The following is a 22,360-nucleotide window of genomic DNA, read 5'->3' as shown; positions in this document are numbered from 1 at the left end:
CTTTCACCACAAGTCAAAAGATACCACAAAAAAGTCCAGAGATGGAGAAGAATTTAGTTTGGTAAAAATGGTTCAACCAAGGTTAATGTTGGCCCATAGATTTTTGTTATATCCACACTGCTGTTATCACATCTGAACAAAAAAGAGTTATAACAGAAATAATTTTAACACACTGCCTTGAGTCCTTTACATCCACTGATGTTCTTACATTTGGGCTTCTCACTCCTTGGATTCATCATATGCAGAACTAAAACAAGTTGTTAGAGTCGCATCTGTCTTCTTCATCTAACCTAAAGCTTGTTGTTGTTCTTGTTCCATATTTCTAAAAAACAACACTAGAGAGTTCATATTAACACACTTGTGTCAAGACCACAATAAAGACACCGATTAAAAAAAAAAAAATACCTGAAAGACACTCGATCACCTAGACAACAGTCAGATTTGAGAACTAAACTGAAATTGTCTGCAAATGAGCCTGCAAAGCATTTATGATCAAACACACTGTTTTGAACTGCAAAATGAGCAAATTCCCTTGAATTCTTTAACAGCTTAGGATCTCCATCACAAGTACACAGGCACATTTTTCATCTGCAAATCAAATATCTTTATAAATTGTACCTGAGACCATAACGTAGAGAAACATCTGTTGTGTCAGTCGCCATTTCATCACTGTGAAGCTGTGATGCATCTCAGACATAATTATCTTTGACATGTCTCTCTGAAAGACCACGTTAATTTCCTGTGCAGGCAGAATTTAAGTACACGCAGGCAAGTGTCACACCACTTCCTCAGAGGCTGGGGTTAAATGCCAATCTACTGAGGCTTTTAAAATAAAATAAACAAATGTAACGTGCAGGTTTACACTCCCAGTAGGCCTATTCTATCATTGTTTTGATGGTACAAAGATGGTATTTCTTAACTTTCACAAAGAATTCAAGATTTTTTTAATCAAATGCAGTAAAATTATTCTCAAAAATCACAGTATGAAATTGAAACTGAAAACACAGTAACAGGATGTGGGTTTTTGGTTTTGATGCAAAACAGGACTTTTTCAAATTTTTGGTTGTATAAAATTGAACAATAACAAAACAATCTCCATACAACGCCCTGTTCCTTGCGTCTTCTGGAGCTTTCTACTCTATCACATAGTCTTCATGAGCAGATGAAGTTTGTGTATCTGTCATCAAATTCTCCATCATATGATCTCTTAAGATTTGAGCTTGATAGTTCATTTTTGATCTTGAAAACAGCAGTCAGCCAAAATAATCTCCACCAAAGTTCCACTTACTTGCTTTTTCGGGAGCTTCGGACTTTATAGCAAGCAAATAGGTGGAGATTGTTGTGTCGACTGTTGTTTAAGAATCAAGAATTATCTCTTGAGCTCATTTTTTTTCAGGCCAATGTGAAGAGGTGTAGATTTTTCAGTCTGCTGCTGTTTCAAGGTCAAGAATAGATTTTCAAGGTGAACTGGAGGGAATAACAATTTCCCAGCATGCAGGGCAATAAAGGGTCTCTCAACTGCTAGATGTAAAGTCTGATGCACTGCTGACAGACAATGATGCGCTTTTTCCATGTGATCTCCCACACTAGAAAATATGAATATATGGTTCTAGTGTAATCATCTATTCTCAGTACGTATCAATTGATTTTCAGTTATGCCTTGAATGGAAAACAAGGTGGAGGATGTGCAAGACGTTGCATTGCAAAGGTGTGAAGAGCCCCCCGGCTCTGCAGCAGGATATACGCAATATGTTTTTGCACACTTGCACTTTTAGGACACCCGGGGTCTGTGTCTGCCTGTGGTGAAGTTGAACACTCTAGATTCAACCAAGTCACCAGAATAAATGTTAGCATTTTACATTTTTGCAAACCACAGTTATGTTACATTTGTATGTTATAATAGCAGATATGTTAAAATGAAGGTCACAATGTTGTAACCCTGGTTCTGTTAGCGCAGATGGAACCCTCCTCTGGACTCTTTGGGTAGTACTCTCCTTTAATCACAAGCACGCCTTCGCTCACTGAAGTTTGCATAATCGTAGCTGGACAATCAGGACATGCCTACCTGATTATGTGTGTAGCCCACAGTATATAAAGGAAACGTACGACAACATCAGCATCCACCACTCTTCAACGAGCAGTGTAGGAGCAACAGGGCTCCTAGGTAGCCTGCCCACTCCTTTATAACCTAAACCCATCAGCCAAAAGATTAAAACCACTGACAGATAAAGTAATCGGTGTAGGCCACTGCAGCAGGGAATTAGAGATCCCCAGCCTACCCAGATAGTATGCAGCCAAACTGGGTGAAGCTATGACCTAACCTTGCAGGGGTCGAAAGACAAGCAACAGACTTCCTGCACACCATATTTCCTGGGTCATCAAGGAGCACATAAACATGTAGGTGTGTCATACGTAGAGGAGAGTCATATATATTGTCGGCTCTGTAAGTGTTCGGATAGGCATTACTTGATTGGCTGGCTATGTATGCAGATTTCAGTGGGTGAATCCGTGCTTGTGATTGTGGAGGAGAATATTACCCTTTACCCAGTAAAGGGTGGAGCCTGTGTGAAATAGAACTCTCTCTTTCTTTAGGTTCCAACAACGCTGTCGTTAATGTGACATTAGGACTTTGCCACAAACCCATTGGTTATGGTTAGGACAAGATCATGATCTGGCTTAGAATACCTGCTTAAAAATCCTCAGGTTCTGTGACCTAAAACTCAGTTTGCATAGGTGAGAGGCCAAAACATAAAGAAAAATATCTGTTCACAAAAATATCTGTGAACATGTAGACGAGGAGTGGGAGAATGTCAGTGGATAGCCGTGCCCACACCAAACAGAGACTGACAGAGGGAGACAGGAGACCCAGAGGAGGAGAGAAACAGGGAAACACAAGGCTGTAACAGAGACATGGCCCTGGGGCTTATATTTGCTGTGTTGCCCCCAGTTTACAATGCAACAGACTAGCTTTTTGTTTGTTTTGTCATTTGAGTGAGACCATCCATCAGCTGCAAAGGACAGAGAGTTTTTGTGTTAGATACTACATGTGTGTGTTGGCCCCTCTGTCTGTCTCTTATTCTTTTGTTAGCCCATCACTCCTCTATTCTCTCCCTCCTCACCTGTCCACCCAGCAAGGTGTAATTAGAACTGATAAAATCGGGCTGATAGCTTTGATTGCACAGCCACTGTCACTTTAGCATAAACAGTACAGAACAATATTGACTCTCTCAAACACAACTTATCTCACCTGCCTCCTATTTACCCAGCATGCAACATGTTCTGGGCAGGAACAGTTAAGGGACAGGGGCAGGAACAGTTAAGGGACAGGGTGACCTTATCCCCACTTTTACTTACTTCTCCTCAATACAGGATAATAGGATAAAGGATTCAAAATGGTGTTTTTGTAATGTGAAGTTATGGCCTCATGTTGTGGAGTGATTAGTCTAGTATTAAAATCAGTAGGCTGGATGTGTGTTTTCAGGTGGGATATTTCTTTCAGGCAATATTGCTCATCAATTTTATTTTATGATAGCCACCATCTGCATCTGTATCTTCAATAGTGTGCCGTATTTTGACCTCTGCTCTCTAAGCATAGTAGTTCTTTGTCAGAGGTTTTGATATTTAGAGAGCATGGTAGAGAAGGCTGCTAACGCTTATCTGATAAAATGACCCTCAACTGCCTCGGCTAATGTCACTGAACATTTGTTTTCTTGATATTCTTGACTAGTCATTTAGGTCAGTATTTGTAAATAAGATTTTTGTTTCATTTAAAAAAACATAATCTGTATCAAAAGCCCTATAGGTAAAACTAGCTAATTTAGCGGTACAACCCTCTGTCAATTTAAATTGCAGTCTGTAGACAAAATGACAAATGAGGTCCACACACCTGCAGAGAGGAGTGTATTAATTTAATTTGGTGGACAGACAGAGTGAGTGGCCATTAAGAAAACACACAGAGCCTGTTTATCTCTGGTATTAACATGCGTATTTGGTGATTTGATCACAAGTGGACAGTGTAAATGACCACAAAGACGCATCGTGATCCCATCACTCAGACCACTTCTTGAGGTGGTCTGGGATACATTTGACCATTTGATGCATTTGATCTTTTATAGCGTAAATGCTAATGCATCCTGATACACACCTGACAAGGTCTTCGCCACCAATACAGGACTCTGTGTTTTGTGGTGACAGCGCACTAAAGCTCTATAAGTTGGCGTTTTATGACGAGATGGAGGCAGTGTTGTGTGACCGCCCATCGTTTTGCCCTGTGGAAGGAGATGCGTTGGATTCCGCTGACAGCAGTATCTCCAGCTGTACCAACATGATGCTAATGTTCCTAGCTAGCATGCTAGCTAGCATCTAGTGCAGTGGTTCCCAAATGGCCCAGCCACCGGGTCCAGATTCCAGTCATTAGTTCAAGGTCCACGCAGTTTAATGTATTCAGCATCATCCTTGTGTTTGGCCATGGCGTTGAGCTAGTTTGCTCTCATTGTCAAGTAGCTGTCCATAAGTCACTCACTCTACAACAGGACACGATGCTGTAAAGTAAAAGCTCTGTTCCAGAAATTCACTGTACTTAAAAGCAAAGTGTGTTTTTTACAAACTTGACATCTTTGCGAGTCACTTGCAGTCCATTCTTAATGGACCCGTGACCCACGTTTGGACTGTGACCCACCAGTTGGGAACCACTGATCTAGTGAGAGTATGGATGTAATAACCAGAGGTGGGACCTGGTTATTGTTTTGCAAGTCACAAGTAAGTCTCAAGTCCTGCGCTAATGTCCCAAGGCAAGTCTGAAGTCCTAAACTTGAGTTTCGAGTCTTAAACAAGTCGTAATGCGCTCTTCACCAACTGTATTGTCATTTAAAGATCATGTTAATTAAGCATTAGCTCATTATGTTAATACTAGCCACGACTTACTGTTCTCTGTGCAACTTCAAATGTCGAACGAAGTTGGAGGTTGTCGCTGCAGTTTATACTGCAGTTCATTTTTTGAACACCACATAGTTTTTGTATGTGAACAAAATTATCTTTGGTGTAATGTTTTTTCAGCTGTCAATCAGTAACATAACGTTAGTTCTTCATGATTGTCTCTTACAACTTGACTGAATGTTGTTGGACTGGTTCAAACAAACTGGATCTAGGCAATTAAGTGTTGACTTGCTGGACTTCAGCAAATGAAGGGAAATTAATTGCCTCATGGCACACTTTTTAAATGACATACTTTTTCATTCTCAGGCTTGGTGGAAGGCATTTAGTACTTTCAAAAGACAAGCCGTTGTCATCCCATCTTGTCAAATAATACTGCTTTTTTTAGTTGGTCTAAACATCAAAATATGAACAACGAGATACTCTCCTTCGTTGATTTTGGACGTTACGAACGGTGTCTCAGTTGATGTTTGTTACATACATTGTGTCCTTCAGTCAGTTTCTGCTTCTCAAAATGGACTTAGTACATAGGTAAAACACTTTGTTTTTACGTTTGATAAGAAAATCTGAACACAAGTGGACAGCCTGTAACTGTACCATTTAGTCTACAGGAGGAGGAGGAAAAACAACCACAGTGGACATGCTAACACCATTGACTCTCCTCTGGTGTTGATGCTACACTCATACTACGGCTGAGCTGGGATTGGTGTCAGTTGTGACTGCTGATTAACCCCAGATGCAGGCTGTTTTCTCCCTGATGTCTTCTTCCTTTGTGGTTGGTTTTGTGGTGCTGCAGGGTGTCACTTAAAGTCTGGTCTGGTGGCACAGCTGTCAGGTTGAGGATGGTGCATGCTTTTATGAGTTCTTCTCCTGTCTTTTCTATGGGTACATTTGACTGTCAGATCATAGTTATATTGCAGCGGAAATGATGGCTAATTTTCTCTGGACTAGTAAAGCCAGAGATTCTCAGTTAATGCCTACTATATTAAGGCTGTCAACCCTGAATGACTTGATGGCCAACAGTAGACTGTACCTGTGTAGTGCAGCAAATGGATGGAGTTCAATGTCAGGTAGACTGGTACAGTAGGAATGACATTGGTCTGTTTTAACCTTCACTGTTCCTCTGCTCTTTACTCCAATCAGTTTATCAGGAAAAGAAACGTGCAGAGGGGAGATAAGAGATACCAGCACAGCTTATGATACGAGTGTATTAATGTGTATGTGTGTTGTGTGTGACCTGCGTAGGGGTGACATTGTTGCTACCTGAGGTACCTTTTTACGCAGGCAGTCGTACTCAAGTGCGTCTTTAAACACGATATGTGCGTGTGCAGGTGTCCAAAGGTATTTGTGCGCATGTGCATATGAAAAGGGGAGTTGTCATGTATAAAAGGCTTTTCCAGAAAATCTTTCCTGTTTCTGACCATCTTGTGTGTGTGTGTGTGTATGAGAGAGGGAGAAACAGGGTGCGTGTTTGGGACTGGACCCTAACTGACAGCCAAAATTTCGGGGACCAAGAAGAAGGATCGAGTGGTCTGGACCTCCATTGATTTAGGAGAGCAGTCCCCTATCACACCTGCAACCATGAGTAAAAAGGTAGGAGACCCTGCGGATTAGCTGATGATTATTTATCTTGTTTATAATTAGTTGGGCTTTCTAGTAGACTATGGACCTTAACTTTTTTATTATTCATTTGTTTCAGTTTCAAAGTCATATATATTATATTACATTCTAATTGTATTACGTGTAGATTTTGTCATAAAGGTTATACTTAGTTATTGATTGTCAAGTGAAGGTCATTCAATTGTCGGTGAATCACTCTATAAATTCAGTCAGCGAATCAAGCTACAAACTCTCACTTTTTAATGTCTGCACATGTAAATAAAGTAAAAAAAATTGACCACAGTAAAAACTTTAAAATGCATTTCCTGCGATCGGAGTGGACATAATGTACTCCAGTCTGTGAAGTGTCTTTTTGTTTATTTACTGCAAACCAGATTTGTATGCAAATGTGTTTAAATGCAAATCATGATGCAGACATTTTAATTTCATGAGCGCTTAGAGTGGTCCCATATTCACATGTAGTGCAAACAGTCCCTCTGACGAGCACAGAGCAGATACATGCTATGTTTAGATTTCCTGTATCAGTGTAACGTGGTACAACTTCCTCACAGAAAAGAAGCAAAAAAAAAAGAATCATCTAGCATGCAACCAAAATCAGCTGCAATACTAGAAGCCAACTCTCAGATCTTTACATTTAAAAGCTGAACACCCCCTGACACTCAGCCACCTACCTCACAGTACCTCTGGCCAAAAAGAGTTACAAAACTTGTATTCTTACTGCAGTAACCTTTCTAAACACCACCAAATAGGCTGTCACTACTTTTTAATGCAGCTTTGCACACCTGCTCTCACATTTACATAGCTGTTTGTGTTTCAGTGTAATTTATGAGCATTTCATGGATGTATTTTTATGTTGTTCATGACACCCTAACCTAAGACAATTTTCTCTCACGGATAGACAAAAAGGCTTTTTAATCTCAAATCTTGACTATAATTGTTTTGCCAATCGCTGTCTGTGTTCAGGACACGTACGACATGTTTGAGATGGATGGAGATATGGACAAGAAGAAGAAGAAAAAGATGAAGAAGAAGGAGAAACTGGAGGGCATGAAGAAAGAAATGGATATAGTAAGTAAAGACAGAAACCTAGTGGTGTGAGAATATGTTGTAATGGTTTCTGTGCAGTTACAACCAACCAGCTATGAATGCATCACCTTGATTCACTCCCATATGCCCTTTAAAAGTTTGGGTTCTGAATTAATGTTGCGATGTGTCTCCCCCTGCAGGACGACCATGAGATTACAATGGAAGAACTTGAAATGAGGTACAACAGTAGTACTACCAAGGTGAGACATTTCTTCCACAATGACTGTCCGTCTTCAGTCTGTCTCTTTTTAGTGTCTTTTCACTTAATTCTCCTTTATGTTATACAGTTACTTCCTCCTCTCTTCAACCATATCCAACACTCCCCCTTTGTTCTCTCTGTGTGGGTGCTTTAATGTTCCAAAACACTGACTGTGTTAACATGCACTGAATATTCTGGTTTTTGCCCTTACTCTGAAAAAGACAATATTCCTACTAAGTTGTTTAAATGGCTAATAAAAATAGTATTCCACTAGATAAAAATGAATATTCCACAAATACTTCTGTTTACATGCAGCCGTGCATAGTCCTATTAACGTGCCCTAACATGACATAACAACATATGTTTTTCAAGACCTTGACGCACACATCTGTATAAACAAAAAGTTGTTTAATATTGCTGGTGTGTTTTTATCATTATTTGTTATTTTCCTTCATTGGAATTTGATCCAACTGTTTTTAGAACAGTGTTTCAGACCAAATTTCTGTGCATGCATTTGAGATTTCTTTTGTTCTGCAGCTTAACCTGATATATATTTAACCGCAGGTGACGAAAAATGATGATGAATTTTTATATGTGTTATTAGATATATGTCCAAGATTTTGTAGTATGGCCTTTGTATTACTGTTTTTTCCCCATATGGACTTTTTTCTATGTATCTTATTGAATTGTTGTTGTCACTTGTTTTCCCACCATGATGGTAACCACACCTGCCACCACAGAGCTTGTCAGAATGTAGGTGTGCATTATGTGTGTGGTTTCAACTTTTCAAACATTTTGACCTGATGAAAATCCAAGTAGGATTCAAACATTGTCTTTATTAAACTTGGGTGGCATGGAATAAGTGTGCGGGTGTTACTTTTCTCCTTAGTTCACACAGTTTTTTTGATAGCCTCGCACCTATGTGATGTGCCTTTTAATTATTCTCCACTGGTGGTGGATTTGTTTGATTGTGCAAACACAGCCTCCCTCTTTATTCCTTCAGCCACCTTCTTGAAAAGGTTGGTGTTGTGATATTTCTGTATGTCCAGAAACCTATTGATATCCATGTTTTTATAATGTTTAAATGTAGGTTTGTTTCTTCTTCTGACCAGAAATGTGGGCTTTTCTTTTGGACATGTATTTCTACCCGCAGGGTAAACTACTGGCTACAACCATTGTTTACAGCGTATCCATGACAACTCATAGAGCCTACTGTAAACAGGCAAGAGGCCATGTGTCACAAACTGCCACAAAAGTCCCAGTTGAGACACACCTCATGATTGGGCTGTATACATGTCCATAAATGCTCAAAAACCAGAATAACACTGTCATATCTCACATCTTAACTGGAAAATACTGCATTTAAAAAGAAACGCTTAATGTGGAATATCTAAATGCAATATGGTGTTTACATGACCTGTATCAAAGTCAGAATATTGTCGCATTCAGAGTAGTAGTGGAATCTTAGTGTGCATGTAAACATTGTCAATGGGCTCCTTCTTTTTCCCCAACTATACTCATTTATTCAATCTGTTTTTCTGCCCTCCATCCACAGGGTTTGACCACCACCTTTGCCCGTCAAGTCTTGGAGAGAGACGGTCCTAATGAACTTAAGCCCCCCAAAGGAACTCCAGAGTATGTGAAGTTTGCCAGGCAGCTGGCTGGAGGACTGCAGTGTCTGATGTGGGTCGCAGCTGTCATCTGCTTCATCGCCTTTGGAATTGAACTTGCGAGAGGGAACTGGACCTCCTTTGACGATGTGAGTTGTTATATTTTTGTGCACTGTTGGAAAAAAGAGAAAAAGAATGCATGTGGGGCTCCTGTGGATCTTTGAGCAGGAGGGATCAGAGAGGGACGGAGACAAAGATACAAGGAAAGGGGGGGGGGGTCAACATTTTAAGTCATTTTACGGATACATCTTCTTTCTCACTCCAGCTGTACCTGGCCATCACTCTAATTGCTGTCGTCGTGGTAACTGGTTGCTTTGGTTACTACCAAGAATTCAAGAGTACCAACATCATTGCTAGCTTCAAGAATCTGGTGCCACAGGTAAGTTGCACAAAAGTGGGGGGTTTAGTGGCATCTAGCAGTGAGCTGAAACTTCTGGTTAGAATTCCTTAAGTGTTCATTGTTCATGAGGTTTTTATCGGAGATTGCATATCAGAGACGGGCCATTAGCTTAGCACCTGCTAATGTGTGCTTTTTTTCTCTGATAACTTAGGATGCGGACGTTAAGGAGGTTTTCAAAGGGAGCTGAATTATCAGTTGATGTCTCTTTCTCTCCAAAACTAACAGACCCTGTGATTGAAACCAGTAAAAACACTGAATAAAGTAGTTTCACGCTTGAAAGCATTGTTTTTCCAACGCTGCTTTGCGCAGAGGGGCTGTTAACTATGGTGGCCGATACGAAAACACAAATGGCCTTTATATCTAGAGCCAGTGTTTGGTTTGTCTAATTTGGGCTACTGTAGAAACATGGTTGACTCTGTGGACGAGCACCTGCTCCCTCTGTAGATATATACGGCTCATTCTAATGCAGCAAAAACACAAGGATTCTTATTTTCAGGTTATCATACACTAAAGAAAACACAATTCTTACATTCCATATCTACCAGTATATCCTCCTAAATCCCAAACACTGGACCTTTTTAACCAGTTAAAAAAGTGCAACTCCATTTCCATACATTGTTACAATTTAATATGAACAGCTTTCCTTTTTTTCATTTTCTTTCACTCCCATTTCACTCTGCCACCCTGTCTTCCTGTGATCATCTCCGCTAATGTTTGCTAATTACACTCCCAATCTCCCAAAAAATAGCAAGCTATTGTGATCCGTGATGGCCAGAAAAACCAGATCAATGCCAACCAGTTGGTGGTGGGGGATTTGGTGGAGATCAAAGGAGGCGACAGAGTCCCTGCTGACATTCGCATCATCACCGGTCAAGGCTGTAAGGTAGATCGCACACACATACTGTATGCCCTCCACTCATATGGACTCATGACACGTGTCATGATACAAGCTTAAGATCAGACATTGAATTTCTACATTAAAGTCAAAAATCAGTGTATGTTCTCCAAATGTCTGCATGTAGTCAAAGTTGGTACAGGTAAATGAAATTAGGCCGGTAAGACCATCCTGATCACGTGAGCTCAACATTCTGTTTCGTTCTCTGTATCAGTCTGGACTCAGTGCCGCCTCGTATCCAGAAATTAAAATCCAGACGGGGCCAATCAGGGATCCACACCATAGTTGACAACATAAGCAGCCAATCAGGGACTGTGTTGTAGTTGATGATGTAAAATGCACGCTGCAGCTTGCAGAACAATAATGGCAGCTCCTGAAGCAACAAGCGCTAACTCTAATGTTAGTGGAGTAAACACAGCAATAAAAGAGTCAGTAACAACGATTAAAGTACAACAGTAAGCATTCATGGAGTTTCTTGGAGGAAAAGACATTTTCGCCTTTCCTCCGACTGGATTTGGCAAAAGCTTGATTTATCAGCTGGCTTGTTGGTGATGTAGATGTTCCCTGGTGTTTTGTTACAGTGACTGGCTGAAGGAGTTTGTCTGTTACAGCGAGTACTCCCGCCTACTGAAAGTGTTTGGGGCAGTGTTTGAGTCTAGACTGATACAGACAGCAAAACAAAATGCTTAGCTCACGTCATCAGGATGGTCTTACCAGGCTAATCTGAAAAAACATTTTCAACCTTTTTAATTACAGCATCCTCAGCGTAATGTGCTCAGTACTTACACAGTATTTAACAGCATGTGACCAGTACCTAGAACTCATATTTTAGGGGCAAGCATGGGCCAATCCATTATCAGACATCCTCCTCTGTCATGTGGAACCTTTTGTGAATGTACTTTGTGTGCCAGGTGGACAACTCGTCCTTGACTGGCGAGTCCGAACCGCAAACCAGGAGTCCAGAATGCACTCATGAGAATCCACTGGAGACCAGGAACATTGCTTTCTTCTCCACAACATGTCTGGAAGGTACAGTGCAGTAAACAGAACATACATATACAAGCCTGGACTAGATAGAATCTATTTAGTCATTTATTTGTTAGTAGGTGAACATGAGAACAACGTCTCCTCTCTCCTCTCCAGGTGTAGCCACTGGTATGATCATTAACACAGGTGATCGTACCATCATCGGTCGGATTGCCAGCTTGGCGAGCGGCGTCGGCAACGAGAAGACACCCATTGCCATAGAAATCGAACATTTTGTTGACATCATCGCCGGTCTTGCAATCTTTTTCGGGTTCACCTTCTTTGTGGTTGCCATGTTCATCGGATACGCCTTCCTGGAAGCCATGATCTTCTTCATGGCTATCGTGGTGGCTTATGTGCCAGAGGGGCTACTTGCGACAGTTACTGTGAGTCACTGCAACAAATGTGAATTTCTGTTACACCATTGTTGCGTGACGTATAGTTTCAATCATGTCTTTGCATATCAGATCAGGGGTCTTATTTACAAAACAGTGCGGAGCATTCATACTAAAAATTCCACCTCACTATCTACATCGCCAATTTACTGTCTCCAAAATGTTCGTAAGCATGGGTGACAGTTTCTCCCATTAAGTCTGTTTCTCATAGATGCCAACTTTTTCGTGGTGAGTGGCATACGTCTTTTTCAGGCCTCGTTTTGTGCAGTGTTTATGAATGAGACCCCTTGACTGTATGAATGCTCATTTCGGACAATGGCACCAATGCAGAATCATATCCTTTGTATTAGTGAATGTAATATGTATGCAAAATGAATGTGGATGTAAAAGTCAGTCTGTAACAGGCTGTGTCTTTGGTTAACAGGTATGTCTGTCGCTGACTGCTAAACGACTTGCCAGGAAGAACTGCGTTGTGAAGAACCTGGAGGCTGTGGAGACGTTAGGTTAGTTTGCCTGAACACCACACACACATCCTGTTCGGTGACATAAAGACAGAAGATTTGACTTGAGAAGTTTGGCCTTTATTAAGCGATTCCAGCATGCATGCAGGGGCTGAATTTACGGCGATGGTACAGGGAACACTTTTTCAGAGGGCAGTCAAAAAAGTAAAGTTATATTAAAAAGAAAAACTAACAAATAGCAGAAACTGCACACAGTAATTCTGAAGGTGTGGAACATACTGTACATCAATATAGATGACATGACAGCTCCAAGTGAAGCCAAAACATCTTGATGGTCCCTGGTGTCTGGCTGCAGTGTAGGTCATAAACCCCGCCCCCTTCCCCCTTCATGTTAGTGGATAGGACATACTTAAAGATCAAAGTACACGTCAAATAAATTTTTCCCAAAGATAGTTTATGTCATTTTAGGTAGTTCTTATCAAACTGATGTTTATTCAAGTGATCATATTTCTGATAAGTTTGGTTTTATTAGTTATTTGATGCTATAAAAATTGGGCGTGATGTCATGTTTGATAGCTGTGCATGCCAGTTGGTGTGCTTGCTATCAATGGTGCTGCATGCGATATGTCGGATTGGTATATGGGTGGGAACTAGATATTGCTGAGATCGCTACTGCCCAGACTCTGGTTTCAAATTACATCACCAGGGCAAGATTGCACCACCTTCATTTTGTGCCAGGTTTCTTAATCAGTGTGATGGCCTGAACTACGCCAGCATACCATCATAAATTACCTCAAGTGAAGCCTCATTTCCACCAAGCACTGCAGTTCAGTTCATTATACATTAGAAAATTTTTGCATTTCCGTCGTAAAAAGTTTGTGGATGGTACCAATAGCACTGTTCCATTCTGTATGTTTTTTGACAACCCTCTGTAGACGTACATACAGTAGCACACCAAAAATACATCTTGCAATTACCACTCATCGCTATGGGTGCTGCCAAAGAGAACGAAATTGAGATTGTAACTTCAAGCTGTGTGTGTTTAGGCTCCACTTCAGTGATCTGTTCTGATAAGACTGGCACCCTGACCCAGAACAGGATGACTGTAGCCCATCTTTGGTTCGACAACCACATCCATGCTGCTGATACCACTGAAGATCAGTCAGGTAAACACATGAGTAAAAGCTTTATCAAAGTCACTGCTGTTGTAAGCAGTGTTATAATGTAGATCGTTTTTTATTTCTTTATTATTATTTTTTTCTAACCAAAGCTTGTTTGTTTCTTTTAAACATGTCCGAAAAAACATTATTCTATCTATTCTATCTATCAGATGTGATATAAATTATAATGCGCTAACTTGTAGGTTGCTATTTCAGCCATTATGTGTATTTAAAAGGTGGATTAATGTTTCTTCACATATGAGTAATCTGTCACTAATCATGTGATTGTGTGGTTTCCAGGCCAGAGTTTTGACCAGTCATCAGAAACATGGCGTTCACTGGGGAGAGTGGCTTCGCTGTGTAACAGAGCTACATTCAGACCAGATCAGGATGGTGTGCCTATTCCTAAGGTACCTGTTCATAGTTTTAAGACGTTTGTAGTAAACACCCATGTGGCGCCATACTGAGCACACAAAGTGTTACATCTTGCTCCAGCTTGTTTTTCCTACATTTTGTTATGTTTGTGTCAACCCTGTAAGACCAACCAAAGACCCATTTTGTCTGTTTTAAGGGAGGAATAGGGGATTTTTAGAGGGAGATAATAGGTCAACAGTATATGCCTCGTAGAAGTGGTTTACATAATCTGAAAGCATGGTGTGTTAACAGGGCTTAGAACATTATGATGGAAGTATCATGCTCAATTATGTGTTATAAGTGGTTGCAACAATTTTTTGGGTTGATACTATTTGTGACATACATTTGGTGGTTAATTAAATCGTTTTTGACAACTGGAGAATTTATAAAAAATGGTCAATAATTCCTCCAAAATACCACATTAAGACACCAGGACCTTGAGGAACACTGTAATTTGTGCTCATTGAATCCACAAGAGTCTCCGCTTTCAAGTCATACCCAGTGTATACAATTACAACACTGTTTATGGACCCCATATGCAGAAATATTCAAATACAGTGGGTGACAATAACACACTTGTACTGCATGAGAGAAACTGCATGGGACTAGCATAAAGTGGGCATATCTGTGAACGGGAGACTCATGGGTACCCACAGAACCCACCTTTTATTCAGATATCTTGAGGTAAGAGGTCATGGGACCCCTGTGACAATGGCCATATCAGTTTCTCCCTTGCCAAAATTGAGCCTAACTTTGGAGTGTGATTAAGCCCCCTGTCCAACAAGCTAGCATGACATGGCTGCTACCAAAGGATATACTCGAAGTTTAAAACTCAGCCCACTACAGCCTCTGAAGGACAGTAAGTCCCATGGCCTCTTAGGGTTAAAGAAGCCATTTTGCCCCCTTTTTTTTTAAATTAAAAATTATTCTAAGATAGATTTGTTTATTTTGTCTCTTTGTATCTGACTCTGACGTCTCACACAGAGGCTTGTGGTGGGAGATGCATCGGAGACGGCTCTGCTGAAGTTCACTGAGCTCACTATAGGGAACGTCATGGACTACCGTAATCGTTTCAAGAAAGTGGCTGAAGTGCCTTTCAACTCTACCAACAAGTTCCAGGTGGGAGCAAGGCTTTTTTTTATCACCCTTGATGAATAACTATTTGTAAACCAGAAAAGTGGGCAAAACATTTATTTTTAATATTTAATTATATCATCTGGAGTTTCCAACTTTGATAATGTCATAGTACTGTACTGTAATTCTGGATTCACGGTGGATTTAAGTGCTCTTATTAATTTTATTTAGCTTTTAGTAACCTGTGTTTCTCTGTCCAGCTGTCTATCCATGAACTGGAGGATCCTCTGGACCTGCGCTACCTGATGGTGATGAAGGGAGCACCAGAACGTATCTTAGAGCGCTGCTCCACCATTTTGATAAAAGGCCAGGAGCTGCCTCTGGATGAACAGTGGAGTGAAGCCTTTCAGACTGCTTATATGGACCTGGGAGGACTGGGAGAGAGAGTACTGGGTAAGACTGCTTATGATGACCATGGTGTGACTGAATTATGTGACTTGTAATATTGAAAACAGTTTTGCTTACAATACATTGGAAAAAAACAACAACTCATTAGTGTGGTGTAAAGCTCCAAAGCCTCAGTCACTAAATATACAATCAGTTATATTTCTTAGTTTTTAAAGGAATATTTCATCCCCCCAAATGATCATCTGTATATCAATTACCCACTGTAACCAATGTTACGTTGAATTTGTAAAGAAAACTTTGCCTCTGATGAACTAAGAATTAAAAAAAAACAGAATTGAGAGTCGAGATTGAGATTGAAGTCGTCAAGGTCTGCATATCAAAACATCAGTTTACAAACTCCCACACAACTTGTGATGTATTATCCAAGTCTCATTTATCTGGACGTCTGCTCAGTACTTCAGACAGCCCTTTTGGATAGGGAACTGAACTGGAAGTGAAACTTATCTATGCTCTTTTCAAAACCAGACTTTATTGACAAAAACAGTAATTTTACCTCAGTGAACACAGGAGCTGCTGGTCTACTGTTGCTTTGATCAGTTAGTTTGCGTTATTGTGTGACTTTGGTGTTTTATAGTTTGTTTGGATTCATCAAAGTCACACAATAACAAACTAACTAATCAAATCAAATTAATAGTAAGACATCTTTTTTTTTTTAATCCCTTTTTTTAATTTGCTGTTCCATTTTTCCTCTCCCAGGTTTCTGTCATCTCTATCTGAACGAGAAGGAGTTTCCTCGTGGCTTTCGATTTGAGGCTGATGACATGAATTTCCCCACATCAGGATTATGCTTTGCTGGCCTCATCTCAATGATTGACCCACCAAGAGCCACTGTGCCCGATGCCGTGATGAAATGTCGTACTGCTGGTATCAGGGTGTGTTCACATTGCCCAACATGCACGTTTACGCTGGTTTAGATCTTTTGTGTGCAAAAGACGGCATTTTCACTTTGTGTGTTTACGTTTATTTATCTGTCTTTAACTCCTAATTTATCTTGGGACTTTAGGTTGTCATGGTGACTGGAGACCATCCAATTACAGCGAAGGCAATAGCAGCTAACGTTGGTATTATCTCAGAAGGCAGTGAAACAGTGGAGGATATTGCGGCAAGGAAGCGCATACCTGTCGAACAAGTCAACAAGAGGTATTTGCACAGCTGCTGTCCACACTTTGACCTATGCTCATCTCTGACGTATCAAAGACCTGACCGTCTATCCATGTTAATTTCTACTGTGTGACCACAAAGCAGAGCTACAGAATCCAGCATCATCGTCATATAAAGATTCACAAGAGATTAACTGGACTTTCTGAATGCATGCATGTCTTCAACTATTCATTGAGTGTAACTGTGTCCATCGCCGTGTCGTCTGTGTGCAGGGATGCCCGTGCTTGTGTGATCAGTGGTGGTCAGCTGAAAGAGATGAGCAGTGAGGAGCTCGATGATGCACTGCGCAGTCATCCTGAGATGGTGTTTGCAAGAACATCCCCTCAGCAGAAACTGATTATTGTGGAGAGTTGTCAACGTCTGGTAAATGAACACACACACACCTCTCACTTTACTACCCGAGCCCGCTTAATCCTGTGATGACTGAGTGAAACTTAAGTCATGATTTAAAATTGATATGTATCCAGATCAAGTTTTGCATACATCACACTATAAAGCTAATAATGCTAAGAGGATCGTGTATGAGGAATCAGCGAGGAAGAGATTGGTTTGTCTTTCATCCCCCCCTCCAGGGCTCCATCGTTGCCGTGACAGGTGATGGTGTAAACGACTCTCCGGCTCTTAAAAGGGCTGATATTGGTGTTGCCATGGGAATTGCCGGGTCAGACGCCGCCAAGAATGCTGCCGACATGATCCTGTTGGACGACAACTTTGCCTCTATCGTCACTGGAGTGGAGCAGGGTGAGACTTAGAGAGAAGGAATTCTGAGTGTTTTGACAAAGCAATCTTAACCATAGACTGAGTAAGATAATGAATGTAGCCAACGTGACGTCACCCACTGGCTGTCGTACTGAAGCCTCAAATTTGGCATTTTTGCTGTTGCCATCTTATTTTTTTGCAAAAAACTTAACACCTGACTTCTTGGAGGGTCTGTCAGTACAACCAAATGCAGAACAAGACTTTTTACATGACCAAAATGTTACAATTAACTGAAAACACAATAAAATGGCGACAGCTACAGCTATATTGGGGTTACACTATGGTTACCAGCCTAACCAAAATTGTCACTGTGGTAGCAACTTGTCACTCAAAGTGGCCACACCTTTAATTAGTGCATAAATTTAAGCCTCAGTAGAGTGCTGCAGGGACATTTTTTTGTAGGCTGACACAGAAGTTAGCATCGCACTGTTTCCCTCAACAAAATCCAAATGGGATATTTCCTTTGGATTACTGCAGAAAATAAGCTCTGTGGCAGATAATCTTCACAAATGAACACCACTTTTATGGTCTGTGAAGTGTAAATGCAATTGCCAGAAGTAAAAAGCTAACGTTGGGCCATAAACAAACTACACCACAGCCACATGACTTAACATCACCACCACAGGCTGTAAAACCGTGTTCAGTGTAATGACGTCCTGTAGTGTCATTTATCCACGTGTTAGCAGCCGCCTTTTTAAAGACACCTAAAAGCATAAAGATTCACAAGTTGGGTATTTACTGACGTGTTTTATGTGGTAGAACAAAATGTGAAAGTCTCTTAAGCTTGTGTAGACCACAGACCCTGTTTGTTTCTCTGTGCTTTATTTTAAAAAATGATTACACATTGTTATCTTGGTGGTCACTACATGCAGTAAAAGTACACATACTGTAGAAGTGAAAAGATATACTTGACAATGAACAGTCTGTATGTTAACAGACTATACTGACCTACTTGAGTTAAAGTGTGTGTTTGTGTGTAGGCCGTCTTATCTTTGACAACCTGAAGAAGTCCATTGCCTACACACTAACCAAGAACATTCCTGAGCTGACTCCATATCTGATCTACATCACTGTCAGCGTGCCTCTTCCTCTGGGCTGCATCACTATTCTCTTCATCGAACTGGCCACCGACATTGTGAGTAATTATGTCATTAGTATCAGTTCAGCAAGAAAGCAAGTTACTTACTTATGGTAATTCACTATTTATTTTCATTAAAGATAATGGTGTCAAATATTTGAAATATGACCCGAACACTTTTATTTGGATCACCACACACACACACACCACCCTTATTCTTTACAGACAGTGATGTAAAATACCTTATTAAATCAGCTACATCATGATCTTCCTCACTGCCATATCTGCTGTATAATGAGATATAATTTATTTATTCCTGTCGGTCCTGTAGTTCCCGTCTGTCTCTCTGGCTTACGAGAAAGCAGAGAGTGATATCATGCATCTGAAGCCCAGGAACCCACGTCGTGATCGTCTGGTAAACGAGGCCCTGGCTGTGTACTCATACTTCCAGATAGGTGAGACTCTGTTCGTGTCTGTGCTGGTACTGTATCTTACTGTTGTAATAACCTAAGATGCATTGAATTGGTGATGATGATTTATTTAATGGGGCATAGAAAAAGAAAATTAAGGGAAAAAAAACAATACAAGTAATAAAAGAATATGCAAGAGAGGCCAAAAGCCTTGAAGGCTTATCACGGGTCAACCTTAATTTGATTATAACAATCAAGTACAAGAAACCTAAACTGAACACAGTTTTGAATATGTCAAAGTCATTATCCTTTAACAAAAGCCTCATATCACTAAGAAAAGTAATATGTTCCTAAATAATTATTTAAAAAAAAAAAAAAAGTGTAACACTCAAGAAAATTAGCTAAGACTGAACATAACCCAAATGCCAGTTCAAGGAATATCTAAAGATTAGACTATTTTAAATACACAGGGACTGACCTGGGAGCTGATTGACATTGCTCCATGTTATAGGTCCTAAATATTTAACAGAAAAATTTAGGAGGGTTTCAACAAGGGCAATGTCAAGGTTACTAAACTGTCTTGTCAGAAGAGTGACGATCTGAGGTGAACTAAAAATATTTCCCCAAAAAATTAGGTAAGCTGGCAATTTTACGGACAGCTTTGTCCATAACAGGGTGCTGGCATAATAATAATGACAATGCATTTTAATTATGGGCGCCTTTCAGAGCAGTCAAGGACACCTTACAAGACACAGTTTGGGAAGAAAAAAAAGCAGCAATGTATCCACACATTATAAAATCCAACAATTCCGTAATATACAATAAAAGTTAAAAAATGACCAGACAAAAATCATAATAAATATTAGGTATAAAATCATCATCATCATAAAGTATGGATGAATATGCCAGCTTGAAAAGGTGTATTTTCAGACGAGATTTTAAATTTATGTGATATTTTGATCTTGAAAAAACAGTTTTCGGTCACTGTACCTAAAATAACGCGACGGTTAGCCACTTTGTTAGCAGGCAGGTCACAGTAACATTAGCCATAATAGTAAGAAAACTAGGCCTATCACTTTTTGTCTGACAATAATTAATGTTGATGCAAATTGAATTATGTTGGATTACTTTTTTTTTAATTTATAGGCCATTTGGAATTTTTGAGGTAAGAGCATAGAAAAACTGAGCATTCATATACCAGTTTGGACATTGATTACCATGGCAACAGTCTAAGCTTCAAAGCATTCGGGTCAGCCCAAATACCCACCTTTCAGAAAAGACCAAAATTTTTTGTGATTTGTTTTCAGATGAAGCCATTATGTTGCTTCTAAAAACCAAAAACCAGGTACTAAAAATTTGAGTGATGGGTACACCATCAATATTTATCTCTATCTAGTCTCGGCAGTAATAATTAGCAGCAAAAATTAATTATAAAATTAGTTTTCTTGATATTAAGAGACACCTTTATTCACTTTAAACCGAACTGCAACCTTGTGCACATCTGTTAATTTCATTTAGTTTTAAAATGAAACACAAGACAGCAAATACAGTTTGAAAGACAAAGGCTAGATCATTTATATAATCAGGAAAAAGTGGAGGGCCAACAAGTGACTCTTGTGGGACCCCACACAAGATTTTACTTTGAGAAGAGCACTTCTAAACTGAAATACAGTTTTCTATTGCTGATGTACTCGCGTAACCAAGTACTGAGCTTTGGAAGCCAGAGGAACTTAATTTGGCTTGTACATTTTCGTGATTATCTGTAACAAAATCTTTTGATGAGTCTAAAAAAAAAAGTTGTACTGTGTATTCATTCCTTCCAGAGCTGATGTGATCTCATGAGAAAATTGTAAAATAGCCATTTATGACAAGTCATTTTTACAAAATCCATACTGGTGTTAACATAAGTAATTAATCAGATGTCGACATTTTTTTTAAGCTCCAAAAAAAGGAAGGGTTTAATTATTTTTTACCACTCGCCATAGAGCTAGTTTTTAATTTCTCCTCCTGTGCCCCCCCAGGAGCCATCCAGTCTTATGCAGGTTTTACAGATTATTTCACTGCCATGGCGCAGGAGGGCTGGTTTCCACTCTTGTGTGTTGGCCTGCGCTCTCAGTGGGAGGATGTTCATCTTCAAGACTTACAGGACAGCTATGGACAAGAATGGGTCAGTTAGTAGACTTTTTGTCACTTATGTTAGTCCTAAAGAAAGTGGTTGGGTCTAGAGAGTATTTTGTATTTTTTACCAGTGTAATAACCCAAAAACTTCTCCCTTATGTCCCCTGTTTACAGACCTTCAGTCAGAGGTTGTACCAGGAGTACACATGCTACACTGTGTTCTTCGTCAGCATTGAGATCTGTCAGATCTCAGATGTGTTGATCAGGAAAACTCGACGTCTCTCTGTGTTCCAGCAAGGCTTCTTCAGGTCAGTAAAGACCCACCCCTAAAACACATCATTAGACATAATGTTTCTTAAAGGGACAGTTCAACCCAACATTAAAAATACAGATTTTCCTCTTACCTGTAGTGCTGTTTATCAATCTGGATTGTTTTGGTGTGAGTTGCTGAGCGTTGGAGATATCGGCTGTAGAGATGTCTGCCTTCTCTTGAATGTAATGGAACTAGATGTCACTCAGCTTGTGGTGCTCAAAGTGCCAAAAAATACATTTGAAAAACTCAACATCAATGTCTCTTTACAAAAATCATGACCTGGGGCCTGTATCACGAAGCAGGATTAATGTCTTAGCGAGGTAACTTCAGGGTTAACCCTGGGTTTTCGGTCTCATGAAGCCGGTTCAGTTCTTATCGGGGTAGATCACCATGGTAACTTACTCTGAACGGCTATCCTGCTCCGGAGCAGGGTAAGTTCAGGGTTGAATCTGATCCTATGAAAAGCACCACCCACTGGCCAATCAGCTGTTCAGAAAAAAATGACTCTGCTGACAGAAATGCAGCCCAGTTATGACGGGAAGTTTAATTAATTTGATTGATTTTGATTTGAAAGTTTATTTTGAACATTAAAAAAGAAAAGAAAGCAACAACAACAGACAATGAAAAGATTGTTCAAAAAGGAGTGGAAAGAAGTTGAAATTTCATCCCACCCCTTCATAAGAAAGAAACTGATCATTTGTGGACACTTAATAGCACCATT

The 22,360-nt window shown here is 40.1% G+C and overlaps 3 protein-coding genes across 5 annotated transcripts in view; 1 reads left to right on the top strand and 2 right to left on the bottom strand.

The window, feature by feature from the left end:
* The window catches only part of LOC126391951 (uncharacterized), a 6,513-nt gene extending 5,809 nt beyond the window's left edge, over window positions 1–704 (bottom strand). For 2 of the 3 annotated variants that reach the window (XM_050046997.1, XM_050046998.1), the window contains exon 1: window positions 619–704. In XM_050046997.1, the coding sequence (XP_049902954.1) occupies window positions 619–697 (79 nt within the window). In that variant the 5' untranslated portion in view covers window positions 698–704. The remainder of the gene's footprint in view (window positions 1–618) is intronic. The other variant, XM_050046999.1, reaches the window with a different exon arrangement.
* LOC126391944 (potassium-transporting ATPase alpha chain 1) overlaps window positions 1–22,360 on the top strand; it is a 27,144-nt gene that overhangs the window by 1,950 nt on the left and 2,834 nt on the right. Inside the window, exons 2-22 of the mRNA XM_050046980.1 lie at window positions 6,381–6,525; window positions 7,516–7,620; window positions 7,779–7,838; window positions 9,393–9,596; window positions 9,773–9,886; window positions 10,656–10,790; window positions 11,714–11,831; window positions 11,946–12,214; window positions 12,648–12,726; window positions 13,731–13,850; window positions 14,145–14,254; window positions 15,243–15,377; window positions 15,593–15,785; window positions 16,497–16,672; window positions 16,804–16,940; window positions 17,174–17,324; window positions 17,534–17,702; window positions 18,701–18,855; window positions 19,130–19,253; window positions 21,230–21,375; window positions 21,501–21,634. Coding sequence (XP_049902937.1) covers window positions 6,514–6,525; window positions 7,516–7,620; window positions 7,779–7,838; window positions 9,393–9,596; window positions 9,773–9,886; window positions 10,656–10,790; window positions 11,714–11,831; window positions 11,946–12,214; window positions 12,648–12,726; window positions 13,731–13,850; window positions 14,145–14,254; window positions 15,243–15,377; window positions 15,593–15,785; window positions 16,497–16,672; window positions 16,804–16,940; window positions 17,174–17,324; window positions 17,534–17,702; window positions 18,701–18,855; window positions 19,130–19,253; window positions 21,230–21,375; window positions 21,501–21,634 — 2,846 coding nt within the window. The 5' untranslated portion in view covers window positions 6,381–6,513. The remainder of the gene's footprint in view (window positions 1–6,380; window positions 6,526–7,515; window positions 7,621–7,778; window positions 7,839–9,392; window positions 9,597–9,772; window positions 9,887–10,655; window positions 10,791–11,713; window positions 11,832–11,945; window positions 12,215–12,647; window positions 12,727–13,730; window positions 13,851–14,144; window positions 14,255–15,242; window positions 15,378–15,592; window positions 15,786–16,496; window positions 16,673–16,803; window positions 16,941–17,173; window positions 17,325–17,533; window positions 17,703–18,700; window positions 18,856–19,129; window positions 19,254–21,229; window positions 21,376–21,500; window positions 21,635–22,360) is intronic.
* LOC126391943 (DENN domain-containing protein 3-like) overlaps window positions 21,518–22,360 on the bottom strand; it is a 32,085-nt gene continuing 31,242 nt past the window's right edge. Inside the window, exon 29 of the mRNA XM_050046979.1 lies at window positions 21,518–21,652. The gene's annotated coding sequence lies outside the window, so the exon portion shown is untranslated. The remainder of the gene's footprint in view (window positions 21,653–22,360) is intronic.

This window comes from Epinephelus moara, chromosome 6 (genome assembly GCF_006386435.1).
Source record: "Epinephelus moara isolate mb chromosome 6, YSFRI_EMoa_1.0, whole genome shotgun sequence".
NCBI lineage: Eukaryota > Metazoa > Chordata > Actinopteri > Perciformes > Serranidae > Epinephelus > Epinephelus moara.
This window is presented reverse-complemented; position numbering and strand designations above follow the sequence as displayed.